The sequence below is a fragment of the Carcharodon carcharias genome, chromosome 14, assembly GCF_017639515.1.
Source record: "Carcharodon carcharias isolate sCarCar2 chromosome 14, sCarCar2.pri, whole genome shotgun sequence".
NCBI lineage: Eukaryota > Metazoa > Chordata > Chondrichthyes > Lamniformes > Lamnidae > Carcharodon > Carcharodon carcharias.
Genome location: NC_054480.1, coordinates 63,836,759 through 63,854,495, shown reverse-complemented (window position 1 = coordinate 63,854,495; position 17,737 = coordinate 63,836,759). Strand labels below are relative to the sequence as shown.

Below are 17,737 nucleotides of genomic sequence, written 5' to 3'. Positions count from 1 at the left end.
TTAGCCTTTAATCTTATATATTCAAGGGAATACAAACTTAATTTAATGAAGCCTTTTCTCATAGTGTAATCATTTTATTTCAGTGTGGGAAATCTTTTAAGAAGAGATACACATTCAAAATGCATCTGCTAACCCACATTCAGGCTCTAGGAAACAGCAGGTAGGTCTGACTTCTGCAGTTGCATTGTGCTACAGCATAACATGTGCCTCAGCATGGTACTGATTAACTTAGTGTGGTGCATTGAGGAAAAAGCATTTATACCAAAGCAGAGTCTGAAATAACTTGCGTCCCACAGCCACTAAGCCATGCTGGTGAAATGTTGCATAATCTTATACATCACTCTGCACACTTCCCAGTCACACATGTGCACCTAGATTGAGTGTGTTGACAGGATACTCAGGCATTGGTGTGCATTACAGCCAAGCACGATCAAGTCCTTGCCTGACATCCAAATGTGATGGTTAGGGGCAGGAACTCTGCATTTTTTTTTGTCCTCCTAGTCCCAAGGTGGCAAAGCCAGTTGGAGCATATTTTCTGCATTGTGTCAGCAATGGGCTGTTCCTTCCCTACTCTGTGGTGTACCGTTGACTCTTGGTGCTTCCTGAGCTCCCCCAACAACCAAACTGCTGGTCCGCTTTTGCCGTGTCCCCTCAGCTGCAAGAAATTGAGAGAAAAGTGTTGCTGGGTGAGCAAAAGGAAAACAAGAATAAAACTAAACACTAAGAGGGAAAAGAAAGTAATAGAGCAAAGAGGGATAGTAAAAGTGGAAAAGAACAAAAGAGGGGAATGAGGGAGTAGTGTGGCAGTAGATAGAGAAATGGCTTCTAGGGAAAAATTAAATCAATTTTGTGACTATTGGAAGTTTGGAGCACACTTTGCTCCAGATCTCAGAGACATGTTGAGATGGAGCTACTTAGAGTGAAAGAAGATATGGGAAACATTGAATGCTAAACATAAAGACAGAGTAGGGTTCCCAACTGTGATTAAGTGTATTCCTGGAGGTTTCATCACATAACTTGGCCCACATCCCACCCATTAGTTGGCCAATACATCCATCCTTGTGGTGTACTGCCTTCCTATGCCAATTGGAAAGCAAAAATACTCATTACGCAATTGGATGATGCTTGACTGTTAGCCAAACAGCCTTTTCTTTCCATTTTCAACATATTTAAAAGAAAATGACAACAAAAACTTTTTTTTTAAATGTACCGATTATTTTTCTTCAGGGCTACACAGAGTTGTGTCCTGGAGATTGATTGTCAATTCCCGGAGACTCAAGGCCAATCCTGGAGAGTTGGCAGCTCTCAAATCAGAGTTATAAAAAAAAAGACCTGAATGAGATAGAAAGTTAAACAGTAAAACATGAGCAGCAGGTAGCAGAAGAATCAAGATAGAGGCAATTTTTATAAACAGTATAGCACAGTCAGTATTTATTTCAAATGCAGATGTAGCTTTGTATTTCTGCCAATAGATGGAGGTACTGCATTTCCTAAATTTAGTTTGTTATACTCCTGTAACACAGTTCTTGCTTGTTGGTATATGTAGTTCAATTCTTGGAATTCACTGTGCTGTACTGAATTAAACACAGAGATAAAAACAAAACAACTGCGGATGCTGGAAATCCAAAACAAAAACAGAATTACTGGAAAAACTCAGCAGGTCTGGCAGCATCGGCGGAGAAGAAAAGTTGAAGGGTCATGAGGACTCGAAAAGTCAACTCTTTTCTTCTCCGCCGATGCTGTCAGACCTGCTGAGTTTATCCAGGTAATTCTGTTTTTGTTACTGTGGTGTACTGTTTACTGTATGATTACGTGTATGTGCCCTCTTTCTTTAACTTTGGATGCTGAACTCATTGGGTGGAAATGTGACTTTATCCTTTCTTGTTGATTTTGTTCTCATTGTGTAAGAGGTCTTGTCCCCTAACTATTGAACCTAGCAGGGCCAGGGTTTGGAGGTCTTGCAAAACTTAACAGCAGGATCGCATTATTGTTTTTACACATCTGTTTTCTGACCAGCAGCTGGTCAGATTGACTCCTGGCTCATGGCCAGGAGAGAATATGATAGAATGAATCATACAATCGTAGAATAGTTACAGAACAGGAGGCCATTCAGCCCATCATGTCTACAGCAGGAGCACAGCTGGAGGTCCCTTGGGAACAGTCCCTGGTAGCTGGGACTGAGGGAAGATCAGAATGGGAAAAGAAAGAACAACCGGCACAAAGGGGAGATGATTAGGCTGGGGGGAGATTGAAAGCTTCCTTGAGAAGCAGGTGTTGGTGGTGGGGGGGCAGTCCAACTCATGTCTGCAAGGATTACTAGAAAAGACACTTACTTTGTGGATTCACCAACTCCCTCTTCTCTTTCACTACTAGATTTCCTGAGCCTGAGGAAACCAGTGCAGAAACAGTAAAGATAGCAACTGGTGTCTGCATGAAAGTTAGGAAAGATTTAGAGTAATGCTTTCTTTATCTGCTGTAATATTGTACCTTACTTCAACCACAGAAGAGACCCTCATAATATCACTGTGGTGCAGTAATTACCCTAAGCTCCCACCAATCCCTGACCTATTTTGCTCCACACCCTCTTAAACAGTATAAAATCCATTCAATTTCTACTTGAGCTCTGAAGAAGGGTCATATAGACTTGAATCGTTAACTCTGTTTCTCTCTCCACAGATGCTGCCAGACCTGCTGAGCTTTTCCAGCATTTTCTGTTTTCATTGTGGCATTTTCTGTTTGCTGCACTGATTCTCAATAATCTGAGTTGAACTGTGGGCTCACCTGCTAAAAACTGGGTTGAGATTCCCCATGATGGTTCCTTACAGATTGAGGAGTTGACCCTATTGTTTGTGAACATTATGGGTGGAATTTTCCCGCATTTGCACGAAGAGCGGTGACAGGTGGGTAAAATTCTGTTTTACCCACCGGTCACGATGGCGAGTTTTCACATCATATTGTCCCAGCCTCATTATTTATGCATTCCTGGGAAACACGCCGTTTCCAGGGCGGGCGGGTTTTCATTCGTCCATCGTTACGCTGGGCACTGTGTTTAAAGTCCAGCTGCAAGACCAGCACTCATTGCTTCCAGCTCACCACTGCTGCCTGGGAGACATGGCCAGCAAAGGGAAAAAGACTGCAAACCCCAGCCCACCCGCCCCGCTTCAATGATGAGTCCTTCGAATGACTTCTGGATGCCGAGGCCCGCCGGGATGTCCTGTACCCCCACTCTGGCCGCAGGATGGGCAGCAACGTGACCAACCCAGCTTGGGAGCCAGTGACAGCAGTGGTCAGCGCCAATGCCATTCAGAAGAGGACAGCCACCCAGTGGCGCAAGAGGATGAATGATCTCCTCCAGGGTAAGTCACTCTTCTCTTCACTCTCAACTCTCGCACTCACAAACCTATCACACATCCACAGGGCCCTCACTCACTGTCGGTTCAAAGGACATCACCATTCACTCTCTCACATACATTGTCATTGTCCTCAATCCATCCATGGGACCACTCGCCACCCAGACAGGCCAGGCATACTTATCATCTGGCCTGGCAGGTGTCTTGCTCACTCTTTCTCCATCTCTATCCATGCAGGACAAGAGAGAGAAGTCGCAGACCAGTGGCAGAATGCCCGAAATCAAAGTCCATGAAAACAGAGCCATCCAGCTGTCCAGCAATGACCGGGACCAGTCCTGTGCTGATGGTGAGGTCAGTGCTGCTCTACCAAGTGAGGATTCAGCAGTGCAACATCCATCAGACAGCCATGCTGTGAGTGATGTGCCCTCTTTCACAGGCCACTGCCATGCACTAGTTATCTCTCCTTGCTTTTACAGGCACGTCTGCCAACCAGCCAATAGAGTCCATGATCCAGGGTCTCCAATCAAGCCCCAGAGAAATCTCTGGAGAAAAATCTGGAGGCACCCTCCCTGACGTCCCATCACAGCGCTCATCCACACCCTCCACCAGCACGCAGAGACACACACCTTGGTGGGACCTAGCTTTGGAGTAGCCCCGGGACCATAACCCGGTGAGCACTTCGCACTGTCTGATCCACATCAGGTGGCGAGAGGGACTTGCCAGGTGTCTGGCACTCGGAGGGCTGCTGGAGGCCAGAGTGTTGCTGAGTCCGAGTCATGTGACAAGCGTTGGACTCAGTCATGTCACAGTTGCTTAAACTGCAAAAGCAACCTTGGGAACATCAGAAAAGGATGTCCACTACACTCCTCTGACTGCAGGGCACAATGGAGGAGTCCGTCTGCCCTCAGGCTCAGGTGATAGCTCTGGCATGCCAATGCATTGAGGTCAACACTGGTAGGGTGGAAGTTGCCATGGAGACCTGGGTCCAGGACTTCACTCCTCCACTGCTGCGCAGGCTGAACTCCATTGTTGATGCCCTAGTTGGCCTCCAACAGTGTGTATGTGAGAGGGGCGCTGGGCAGCTCAGTCTCACTCCAGCTACTCCTGCTCCTCAAGGAGTCAACCTGGAGCCCCTGGGCGCCCATAGGGAGGAGAATCAGCAGATGCACACTCAGGGCCCATCCATCCAGATAACTGAGTGTCCAGCAATTCCAACCACCTCTTCCTGTGATCTCAACAGGCCGAGGAGGGTGCCACTGCCACACAGCGTGACCTCAAAAGCAGGCCGGGGCCCTCCAAGTCTCGGCCCTCCAGAGGATGCCTGCCAAAGTCATCGCAGTCAGCAGGCTGCCTCCCCTCCGCTGTGGATGTCCATGGAGCACCAAGACGTAGCGGCAGGGTTAGTAAAGTTAAGGAGAATTAGTTGCACGGCCTGGGCACAGGTGTTAATCACCTGTATATACTGTTCACTATTGTCAAAAAAACTCCCAAGAATGTCTCCCTGCCTATGGCTCCTTGTTCTGATAAGCAGTGTTCTTGTCACTCGAATGTGAAACATTTCTGCACAAGATAAAGGTAGGTGCCTCAGTCCAGGGCCTCTTCCCTGTGTTCTGTGCAGCCTTCAGACCAAAGTGATGGTCCAGCCTCTCACTCCCTGCAAACGTTATTGATGCCTGCACCTCAGTAGTGCTTATCATTACTGCCAGAACGTGGTGGGCAGGCAACACAGAGTTCTCTTATTCTCTCGATGTGCTCTGAGCACCTCTTAAGCAGGGGGTGTCCCCCATCTTTTCAGCATCTGTGACTACTGATGCTGTGCTCCAGCTCCTGAAGGGCTCAGGTGCTGAAGGCAGACAAAGCATCAGAACTTCTAAAGTTTCACAGCTGCGTCTCTATGATATGACCTTGATTACGGAGCAGAAGTGAGCTACCCTCGGCCAGACAGGAGTCAGATGTTCTCAGAGGCTATATGAAGATTTATGGAGTGTCCTCACTGCATGTCGTCATCATCATCCTCCTGCAATCAAGCGACTATTAGGGCCTCCACCACCTCTCCAAGACAGGAGCATTCTGGGAGGGTATTCATGCTGCCATAAGCCAGGCTGGAGTCAAACTTTCACATATGCGATGTGAGGATCTGTGGGGTCTCCTCACTGCATGTTGTCATCATCCTCCACAAATCTAGCAGCTATGAAGGCCACCCAAGCGCACCTGCCTTGTCTAGCCAGTGAGGGCCTCTTCCTCATCGTCGTTGCCTTCGAGGACCTCCTCACCCTCAAACCAGTCGGCATTGTTCTCATCAGAGGAAACGTGCAGCTCCTCCATCTCTTTCTCAGCCAACTCGTCTCCCCATTGGAGCGCCAAGTTGTAAAGGGCGCAACAGACGATGATATTGCGTGACACCCTCTGCGGACTGTATTGCAGGGCTCCACCAGACTGGTTCAGGCACTGGAACTTCATCTTCAGCATCCCAATGGTATGCTCCACCAAGTTGCGAGCTGCAGCATGAGCTTCTTTTATACTATCTCTCTCTGCTGCAGTCTGAGGCCGCTGCATAGGTGTCATCAGCCACAGCCTCTGCAGGTAGACCTCGTCCCTGAGGAACCATCCCTGCAGCTTCTGTGGACCCTGGAAGACTCCAGGGATCTGTGACCGACTGAGGATGAAGGCGCCATGCATGCTCCCTGGAAGCTGTGCACACACGCCTGCAGGATGCGTTTCTGGTGGTCACATACAACCCCAGTTGCACATCCAGTGAGTGGCGGTTGATGTAGCCTACTGTGCGTAGTGATGGAGACCTAAGCGCCACATGGGTGCAGTCAATCACACCCTGCACCAGTGGGAATCTTGGAGAATCCAATGGCCCTTGCATCCTGGCTGTCCTGGTCCCGGGTGAAATGCATAAAGTTGTGTGTCCTCAGGCAGATGGCATCCATGACCTCATGGATGTATTTGTGGGTGGCAGCTTGTGATATCCCCCAGAGGTCACCTTTGGAGCTCTGAAAGGAGCCACTAGCATAAAAATTGAGCGCCACGGTCACTTTCATAGCTGCTGGCAGTGGATAACCTCCATGTCCCCTTGACGCCAGGTCCTGCAGTAAGTGAGCACTTGGAAAACAGTGGCAGAATCAGACAGAGTCAGCATGGATTTACAAAAGGGAAATCATGCTTGACAAATCTATTGGAATTTTTTGAGGATGTAACTAGGAGAGTTGATGAGGGGGAGCCAGTGGATATGGTTTATTTGGACTTTCAGGAGGCTTTCGACAAAGTCCCACAGAAGAGATTAATGTGTAAAATTAAAGCACATGGGATTGGGGTAGTGTATTGAGATGGATAGAAAACTGGTTGGTAGACAGGAAACAGTAGGAATAAACGGGTCTTTATCCAAATGGCAGGCAGTGACTAGTGGGGTACCACAGGGATTGGTGCTGGGACCCCAGCTATTCGCAATATATGTTAATGATTTAGATGAGGGAACTAAATGTAATATCTCCAAATTTGCAGATGACACAAAGCTGGGTGGGAGGGTGAGCTATGAGGAGGATGCAGAGATGCTTCAGTGTGATTTGGACAAGCTGACTGAGTGGGCAAATGCATGGCACTTGCAGTATAGTGTGGATAAATGTGAGGTTATCCGCTTTGGTAGCAAAAACAGGAAAGCAGATTACTGTCTGAATGGCTATAAATTGAGAGAGCCGAATGTGCAACAGGACCTGGGTGTCCTCGTACACCAGTCGCTGAAGGTAAGCGTGCAGGTGCAGCAGGTGGTAAAGAAGGCAGTTGGTATGTTGGCCTTCATAGCGAGAGGATTCGAGTACAGGAGCAGGGATGTCTTGCTGCAATTATACAGGGCCTTGGTGAGACCACATCTGGATTATTGTGTGCAGTTTTGGTGGTCTTATCTGAGGAAAGATGTTCTTGCTATGGAGGAAGTGCAGCAAAGGTTTACCAGACTGATTTCTGGAATGGTGGGACTGACATATGAGGAGAGATTGAGTCGGCTAGGATTATATTCGCTGGAGTTCAGAAGAATGAGGGGGGAATCTCATAGAAACCTATAAAATTCTAACAGGATTAGACAGGGTAGATGCAGGAAGGATGTTCCCAATGGTGGGGGAGTCCAGAACCAGGGGTCACAGTCTGAGGATACAGGGTAGACCATTTAGGACTGAGATGAGGAGAATTGTCTTCACGCAGAGAGTGGTGAGCCTGTGGAATTCGCTACCACAGAAAGTAGTTGAGGCCAAAACATTGTATGTTTTCAAGAAGGAGTTAGATATGGCTCTTGGGGCGAAAGGGAGCAAAGGGTATGGGGAGAAAGCAGGAGCTGGCTATTGGGTTGGATGATCAACCATGATCATAATGAATGGTGGAGCAGGCTTGAAGGGCCGATTGGCTTACTCCTCCTATTTTCTACGTTTCTATGTGAACGACCAGATTCCTAGACATGTGCAGTCTTCAATGACAATAGTTCTCGGTCATCTGCGGGAATGACAGACGGTGTCTATAGACCCTGGGTGTCACTAGGCGCCAACCAGCCATGGCTCGCTGTCACTCCTGGGCAGCTTGTGCTGGAGCCCCAGCTGCCCCTTCTTCCTGAGGTTGCTGCTCCTGCCTTTGCGTGACCAGGAGCTTCAGTCACTCTCTCCTTTGTCTTCTTTGCTCTCTGTCAGCCATCATTCCTACAGCTAGGTCACCAGGCTCCATGCTTCTGATGCGGTCCTCCTGCGGCATGAAAGAGACAGGTGTTAGCATGGGTGTACTTAGCACCTTTCCTGGCCATTTGTGACAGCCCCTTAACGCTTCCCAGTGCTGGCCTCCCTTTGGATGGCCACAGATGAGGCTGCTGTACGGCTGCCCTGTCAGCCTGCGACATGGGGGAGACAGTTCCTAACCAGGATGCTGAGATTGCAAGGGGCTGTGAGCACCTCCAGCAGTGACTGCTACATGGCCAGTGTTGGCGAGGAGATTGTACAATGTGTGTATAGTCCAACTGATACACGGTCCAATAAAGTGGTGGCGGACTCGCAGTCTGTGCAGGGGAGGGGGGTGTAAGGCCTGGGGCGCTTTGTACTACTTTGGTGCCTCTGCGTTGTTTGTTTGGATGGGCAGGCAGAGGAATGGTTAGCTTATACAGGTGACCCTACTTGTGGCCACTTCCCTCACCTACCCTGCCCCCACCTCGATTTATTGTCTGTGGGATCCAAGGCTAGGGCAGCAGTTGACCACCCCACCTCTTCCCCCCCACTCCGGACAACAGTCACCTCCGAGGCCGGGCACCAGCTGTCCCCTCCCCACCCCCCACCCCACATCCCAGCTCCAACACAGTTGCCAGAGTGGCACTTCAGCCCTGTGCCCCTGAAGCCTGCAAATCAAGGGTGACTCTGGCAAGCTGCAGAACGATGCTGTTCACTCACCTCAAGGCCGCCAAGTGCACATCGCTTGTGCACTGTCGTGAAACACGTCAACGTGCTTTCCTGCCGACACGGACGGATGATCCGGCGGGGGTGCAAGATCCTGGTGGGATGGCTTTTTAATGATATGCTGATGCATTACAGTGAGCTCCCCGACGACCATCGGTGTGCTGAGCGGACGATCGCGACCTGCCTTCCTGCTGTCGTGAAACCGATTGCACCATTTTGTCTGTGCATGCCACATATCACACCTGCTGCCAGCAGGCACGGAATATTCCACCCTATGTCTGAGTCTTCTGTTTGAAGTTCATTTGCTGCAAAGCACGGCAGGGTTTAGTTTAACCACTGAACAATGTTTAGCACTTTTGATATTTTGCATAAGCATTAAATTTGTGTGGGTGAGCAACTTCACATTAGACTCATAGAAATTTACAGCACAGGGAGTGGCCATTCAATCCATCATATCCTTGCCAGCTTGAATAGAGTTATCCTGCCTAATCCCACTTTCCAGCTCTTGGTCCATAGCCATGTAGGTTACAGCACTTCAAGTGCATATTCAAGTAATTCTTAAAATGCAATGAGGTTCTGTCTCTACCTAACCCTTCTGTCGATTGCTTTCAGTCTGTGCCTCCAGGTTATTCACCTCTCTGACAGGGAAATCGGTCTTTACTATCCATTTCACTTTAGTCTCTAATTCTATACATCTCAATTAAATCTCCCCTCCGAAAACAACCCCAACCTATCCAATATACCCTCAGAGTTAAAATTCTTCATTCCTGGCAATATCCCCATAAATCTCCTCTGCATTCTCTCTGGTGAAATCATATCCTTCCAGTAATATGCTGACCAGAGTTGCTTGCAGTACCCTACCTGCGGCCTATCTAGTGTTTTATATAGTTCTAGCATAACCCCACTGCTCTGATATTCTATGCCTTGGCTAATGAAGCAAGGAATCCTGTATGCCTTCTTAATTGCCTTATCTACCTGACCTGCTTTGTTCAGTGATCTGCGAACATGTACACCAGGATCCCTCTGTTTCTACCATTTATTTTGCATTCCCTTCCGTTGTTTACCTTTCCTAAATGCATAACCTCATACTTCTCTGGCTTGAATTCCATTTTCCATTCTGGCCACCTGACTAGTTCATTGATATTTTCCTGCAGACTACAGCTTTCTTCTTCATTATCAACCACATGGTCAATTTTTGAATTCTCTGCAAATTTCTGAATTATGCCCCCAACATTCAAGTCTAAATCATTGATATATAATTGATGTCAGTGCGTTATTCTCTCAAATTTATTTTATAAAATATGTATGTATATTTTCAGTCCAGTAGGTGTACTCTGGTTAGACAATGAGCAGTATTTGCTTTCCTGTATTTAATCTTTGTTTTGCTTTCTAGATTTAAATGTGAATTCTGTGACTATGTCTGTGAGAACAAGAAGCTCCTCCTTAACCACCAGCTTTCGCATACCACAGATAAACCATTTAAATGTGACTTCTGCAAGTACTCCACCATTAAAGAAGACTTTCTGGTTTCTCATGTTGCCATTAAACACACAGGTGAGGTGAGAGATAGGGTTTCTCTGTTGCTTCTTAGCTATTTATCACCTTCAGCCAGGAAATTTAATTGAAGAGAAAGATGCTTTAAACAAAAGGCACATGTAGCAGCTCCCGAACACACCACCACTCCCACCCACCTCCAACAAAGTAGTTGGAAAACTCTGTTTAGTCAATCATATTTAAAACACTTCCATAATGTTTTTTATTGGCAGGGAGATGAAACAATGCAGACCTTTGTAGTTGTTTGGTGCTGGGATCAGGAGTGAAGTTGATTCTCTCACAGTCAGATCAAGAACACTTAGCTAGAGCCAGTCTGTTGATTGCACCCTTTTTTTTCTGGCCAGTGGGTCTCCTGGAGATTAATTTTTAAGGAACAAAATTGATGCCGTCTCATTGAGAAAAGGTGTATTTTCTCTAACTTTTTCCTCTCTCTAATTCTTTTAGGAGAAAATACTCAACAATGAAATAATTTTCAGTTCCACCAAGCCCTCCCCTCTTCTGGGCTAATATTTCCCTTCAAGGAAAGGATATAATTTCATTTCTTTCAAGCAAACATTAAGTTTTTGAATCACGATGTTTATACATATGAACTTGGAGCAGGAGTAGGCCACTTGGCCCGTCAAGCCTGCTCCGCCATAGCTGATCTGATTGTAAACTCTTGCCTATCCCTGGTAACCTTTCACCTCCTTGTTAATCAAGAACCTATCTAGCTCTGCCTTAAAAATGTTCAAAGACCCTGATTCCACTGACTTTTAAGGAAGAGAGTTCCAAAGTCTCATGACCCACTGAGAGAGAGAATTTCTCCTCATCTCTGTCTTAAATGAGCGACCTTTTATTTTTAAACCGTGACCCCTATTTCTAGATTCTCCCACAAAAGGAAACATTCTCTCCACATCCACCCTGTCAAGACCCCTCAGGAACTTAAAGGTTTTGATCAAGTCACCCCTTACTCTTCTAAACTCCAATGGATACAAGCCTAACCTGTCCAACCTTTCCTCATAAGACAACCCACCCATTCCTGGTATTAGCCTAGTAAACCTTCTCTGAAGTGCTTCTAATGCATTTACAGCTTTCCTTAAATAAGGAGACCAATACTGTACACCGTACTCTGGATGTGGTTCCTTCAGTGCCCTGTACAACTGAAGCATAGGCTCCGTACTTTGGTATTCAATTCCCCTCATAGTAAATGATAACATTCTATTTACCTGCTGTACCTGCATACTAGCCTTTTGTGATTCATGCACTAGGACACCCAGATCCTTCTGAATCTCAGCTCTGCAAACTCTCACCATTTAGATAATACACTTCCTTTTTATTCTTCCTGTCAAAATGGACAATTTCAAATTTGCCCACATTATCCTCCATTTGCCAGATCTTTGTCCACTCACTTAACCTATCTATGCCATTTTGTAGCCTCCTTACATCCTCCCCACAACGTACTTTCCTACCTATCCTTGTCTCATCAGCCAATTTAGCAACCATTCCTTTGATCCCTTCATCCAAGTCATTTATATGAATTGTAAAAAGTTGAGGCACCAGCACCGATCCCTGTGACACACCACGCGTCGCATCCTGCCAACCAGAAAAATCCCATTTATGACTATCCTCTGTTTCCTGTTAGCTAGCCAATCTTCTATCCATGCCAATATATTACCCTCTACAAAATAAGCATTTATCTTCAGCAATAGCCTTTGATGTGGCACCTTATCAGATGCCTTCTGGAAATCTAAATACAGTCCTTTTATGCACAGTACATGTGACTCCTTCAAAAAAAACTCCAAAAAATTGGTTAAACATGATTTCCCTTTCACGAAACCATGCTGACTCTTAAAGGAAGCAAAGTATTCTCATTACTCTTTGTATTACACTAATACATGCTCTTTAATATGGGGAAGCAACTGATACTGAAGATATAGACTTTGCATGTTATTCTTATTTCAGTTATTTCAAAATGTTACTGTAGCTTGTATAAAATACACTCTTTCATTCAGGGATAGTACTCTGCTTTGCTCAAATGTGTTGATTTTTTTCCCCTGGTCCTCATAACCTTCTGCACAATACTTGTCATGTTTCTATCACATCATATTTGGAAACATAAATTGGTGTGTGGTTTGAGGAGGAAGTGTTTCTGCATGGTGATTACTGTGAGAGATGGAATGTGCACATTAGATAAGGCATTTTGCTAGTACGTTTACTTGGACCACATAAGTAACAGTTTATTGTGTTTTACTGTGTTGTACTGATCTGAATAATAACCTATTTAATGGGTATCTGAAATATGTTAATATAGTAATACTGCCTCCACTGCTTACAGTCCATGCATTAGTGTTAATGCAGCTTGTCTGCTAATTGTGTTAGACAGTTTATCAGATTAGATATTTTAGTCTGCCCAAATTATTAAATAGACTCATGGATGTTTACAGCATAGAAGGAGGCCATTTGAGCCATCATGTCCATGCCGGTTAACAAAGATCTGACTACACTGATCCCATTTTCAAGCGCTTGGCCCACAGCCCTGGAGGCTATGGCAATGCAAGTGAATATCTAAACACTTCTTAAATGTTACAAGAGTTTCTGACTCAACCGCCCTTTCAGGCAGAGTTCCAAACTCCCACCATCCTCTGGGTGAAAAAATTTCTCTTCAACTCCCCTCTTAGCCTTCTACCTCTTACCTTAAATTTATGCCCCCTTGTTATTGACCCCTCTACTAATGGAAAAATTGGCTTCGTATCCACCCTATCTATGCCCTTCATAATCTTATACACTTCTATCAGGTCGCGTCGCAACCTTCACTGCTCCAAGGAAAACAACTCCAGCCTATCCAATGCTTCCTCATAGCTCAGACCCTCCAGCCCAGGCAGCATCCTGGTTAATCTCCTCTGCACCCTCCAGTGCAATCACATCCTTTCTATAATGTGGTGACGGGAACTGCACGCAGTATTCCAGTTGTGGCCTAACTAGTGTTTTATACAGTTCCAGCATAACCTCCCTGCTCTTGTATTCTATGCCTCGGCTAATAAAGGCAAGTATCCCTTATGCCTTAACCACCTTATCTACCTGCCCTGCTACCTTCAGGGATCTGTGGCTATGTACACCAAGGTCCCTCTGATCTTCAGTACTTTCCAGGGTCTTACCATTCATAGTGTAATCCCTTGCCTTGTTAGCCCTCCCTAAGTGCATTACCTCACACTTTTCCAGGTTGGATTCCATTTGCCACTGCTCTGCCCATCTGACCAGTCCATTGGCATCCTCCTGCAGTTTACGGCTATCCTCCTCATTATCCAACTCCCTACCAATTTTCGACAAGTTGCCACTGTACTTCCAAAATTTATTGTTTCATATTTCATGGCAGGCTTGAGTGTCTTTATTGCTTTCCACTTAGAAGATTAAGTGTACAGTTACCACATTTTAACGAGGTGTGAGCTTGATAACTTTTTTTTAAACAGCAGCCAGTGCTGAACAGTGCATGCTGTAACCTGACACCAGTTAGAGGTCATTTAAATATACAGTGAAGTTGCACCTTAACAACTCGCTGAACAGCTATTTCAGGAAAATAAGAAGAGTGCTTACTCTGTGAGCACTGATAACAATAATAGTTATGAAAAATGGTTTGCACTATTTGACTATTTAAAGGATTTATCTGACTTTAAACATGGACATTTTAAATGGTGGTGACTGTAATGGAAAATGATTAAAAATCCACACTAGTTATTGAACAACTATTTGAAAATTGTGAGGAGTAGTTTGATGTCATATATGGAGATCTGATGGAATTGGAGAAGGTGTTGTGAAGTTTTCCTGTTTTACATCCCCCCCGCACCCCCCATCCATTTGACTAATCTCTATAAGCTTACCAGTAAACTCTAAATCCTGGATTCAGACCCAGGTTTCTAAGATGAAAAGGTCATGCTGTAATAATTGTGTCATGTAGTTACTGCAATATGTGCTTTAATGGGATTTGCAGTTTAATGTTCCAGTAATGGAATTAAGTTCCTTTCTATGAGCAGTGTTCCCTGTACAGTATTTTAACCACTATCTTTAAACCATTAAAATAGAATGTTTCATTTATCAGTGTGAACGATTTGTTTTTGTGAGGGGATTACTCGCATTCAATGCACATTCTCATAGGTGAGAAGCCATTCTCTTGTGATCTCTGCCATTTCAACACAAAACACAAGAAGAACTTGCGACTGCACGTTCAGTGCCGTCATCAGGAGTATTACGATGATTGGGCAAAAATCCATCCTGAAGAGCCACCACGCAGGCGTCGGCCTTTCTTCACTCTGCAGCAGATAGAAGAGTTGAAGCAACAGCACGAGCAGATGCAGTCTACGCAGGAAAGCATACGAGACACCATTGTGAGTGCAACTCTCTAGACATCAGTTTGGGATTGTTCTCAATAATCTCTCTCAATGCATAACTTATTAGACTTGTGTTTATCTGTTCAACAACTGAGTCTGTGTGAGTATCAGGTTTCTTTTTCCTTACTGGTTCCATGTTTTCCTATGTTTTCTCCACCATAATGGTGAATAATAAAGTATAAAATTGGTTCCAATCATCTAATTCAAAACCTTAAGATACAAATTTTTCTTTCTGAAATCACATTCCACGAAAAATGTGGGTAGCCTCACTTTGTCAATTTCTCACTCAGTCCACCATATGCCCCTAAAAATAAAATGTATTGCATATCAAAATTATTTAATCTTGGTGCTACCAACTCTCCCTTTCTCTCCACAATAGAAGCCTCTGAACATCATGAATGTTGGCTTACATTCACTCTTCCCCAACCCCGCAGGCAACATTTGGATTTAAGTTTCTCCATAAGCGCTTCTGCAAATATAATTTACAAGACAAAGCACAGCTTTCTTTAGGAAAGGAGTGTTGCCAAAGAACTTGTTGACAGTATTTGCCACTGCACCTGCCCTTTGTCAATTCCGCACATTCACCAGTCTCCATGAGCTAGTCAGATTTAAACTTCCTGTTAACATCATTCTCAAGTTTGCACCTGTGTGACTTTGGAGGAATATAACATAACTTTTTGGGTTTGGTTTGTATCCATTAGGATTTTGTTGTATAAGTTCTCCCCTGAGTTGCCTTTTCTCCGTTGTAAACATCCTGGCTTCCTTTGTCTTAGAGCTCAAGTGTCTTATTTTTAATTGTCATCCACTGTAACTTCTCTATAGCCAGAACAGTTACAGATTGTCAGAATTTTGCACAGTGCTCTGTACAAGTTGAATATTACACTCTGCCCACCTGGATTTTTGTTCCATTGCTCAAGCTATGTACTATAAGATTTTGTTCACTTTCTTTACTGTTACATACTGCTTTCAATCAACCATCCACCAATATCCAAAACCCCTCTTCTTTACTGTTCTTATATTCCTACTGCTTATTCCCCCTTCTTGAGACATTGCTTCGCATTCATCCACATTAAGCTACGTCTGTTCTGCATCCCATTTTCTCTACATTTTTTGGCTTTTTACCCTTCAAGATGCCCTCTTCAAATTTTACCTATTCTAGATGCCAGACTCATTGATTGGGATTATTGTTACTTCAATTTTTATAAATTACATTCACCATTGTCTCATTTTGATGAACCACTCCTATTAATGAACACCCTAAAAATAGATGCCAAGTTGTGACCAGTTTTGTTACCAACTTCCTTCCATTTAAGCTAAGTGCCTTGCCTGATACACTCAGCCTCCCTGTCATTTCGATTATTCTTAATATTTTAAGTTTGTCATTTATTTCTCCTACCTCACAATTCCCATTTAATTTTCTACTTTAGCTTCCAACCAGTTTTTTTATTCTCTTTTAACTTATTAATTCTCCTCTGATCTACCTGTTAGATTTACATTTGAATACAGTTACAATTTCTTCATCTCTACAATTAACTTCTTGCCCACAACAGTTCCTTTTTAAGTCTGTTATATTTCTTTCTCCGAGAGATATGGTTACCTTATATTATCAATGTATTCTTGAAAATATTCCACTTATTTCTGTATTCCTCCTTTTTAAACAATGGTTTTCACCCTATGATTAAAATCCAATGATAAGAAAAGCTGCCAGTATTTCAAAGCAGTAATTCAGTAGACTGTAGCTTATGAAATAAACAGGAGCATGAGACTAAATTGCTGCATTAAATAGATCGGTTAATTGTTTAAAATCTAACCTTCATTTTGACTTGTTACATTGTGAGCACAGTACAGTAATTTTGTAAAAGGCAGCATGACCCAGCAGAGGCTGAAAAAAATGTGATGTGGCACGCACAGCATTAGTCTTAAGATTCAACGTTATCTCTTGTCAGCAGACTGTCAGAGAGAATATTATAATCCTGTCCATCTATATACATTGTAATGACAAACATTTCCTAGCAATCTCTAGAAAGATGCCTTTTCTAATTCAAATTGCTCCTTTGGGGATTGACCTTGCAAGCTTGTGCCTACTTTCTAAAGCCAACAATTTCAGAAACAGTACTTCTGTGATTTATTTAATATTTGTGTAATATCAAGAAGTTCATTGGATAACTAAATTCATCAATTACTCTTGGTCCTTGTCTTTTAAATTATTTTATGTAAATATTTCCTTTCTGCTTTTTACCACCTCTCATCTCTTTCTTCCACCACCATTTCTCAAACTAACAATGTTTTTTGTCATGTTTTTGTGGATTTACAGTAAAATTAGAAATATGCAGTGCTGTTTCCTACTGTTCACTGCACAGGTTCATTGGTCATTCATTTCAGTTACTGTTTGTGGTATCTTGCTGTGTACTAACCTAGTTTGTGTTTACTCACAAACAGTGACTACACTTGAAAATAAATCTATTGATTGTGAAGCACTTGGGGACTTTGTGAGGGCAGGTTATTATACAAATAAAGTCTCTTCTACTCTTGCTATATATTTCAATGTTAGAATCTATTCTTAAACCATTGGTTTAATGTGGAAATTGGTTTGTCCTCACCACTGATGTCATAATGGATACCCATTTGGGTGTGGGAGATTACCATGGGCTTCGGGGTCACACTAAATTGATGTTCTTTTAACTGTTGCACATTTCAAAATTTAGGTTCTAGCAGTTCCATGTAGCACTTATCCCATGCATGAGACATGAGTCTTCCAAATCTCTAGTCCCACATAATTCAGAGAGACCAAAGCAGTTAGCAACCAGATTCAGTGACATTGCCTTGCTAGAAATGATTTTTTTTTTCTGAATGAACTCTGTCTGAAATTCTGTACATTTATATTGTTAGATACCCCTGACCTACCAGACGATTCCAACATCAATGGTCAACCAGGATTCTTTGGGAACTGCTACTATCATTTATGAACAAGGTACGTGACTCCATGGTAGGAGTTTGTCAAGTATTTTTCAAAGTTTAAAAACAAATCCCATTCTGTCTTCTGATT

General features: G+C 44.0%; 1 protein-coding gene across 4 annotated transcripts in view; it reads left to right on the top strand.

Moving 5' to 3' along the window:
- znf335 (zinc finger protein 335) overlaps positions 1–17,737 on the top strand; it is an 83,445-nt gene that overhangs the window by 28,439 nt on the left and 37,269 nt on the right. For all 4 annotated transcript variants that reach the window (XM_041204738.1, XM_041204737.1, XM_041204736.1 and 1 more), the window contains 4 exons: positions 84–160; positions 10,170–10,330; positions 14,459–14,688; positions 17,581–17,662. In XM_041204738.1, coding sequence (XP_041060672.1) covers positions 84–160; positions 10,170–10,330; positions 14,459–14,688; positions 17,581–17,662 — 550 coding nt within the window. The remainder of the gene's footprint in view (positions 1–83; positions 161–10,169; positions 10,331–14,458; positions 14,689–17,580; positions 17,663–17,737) is intronic.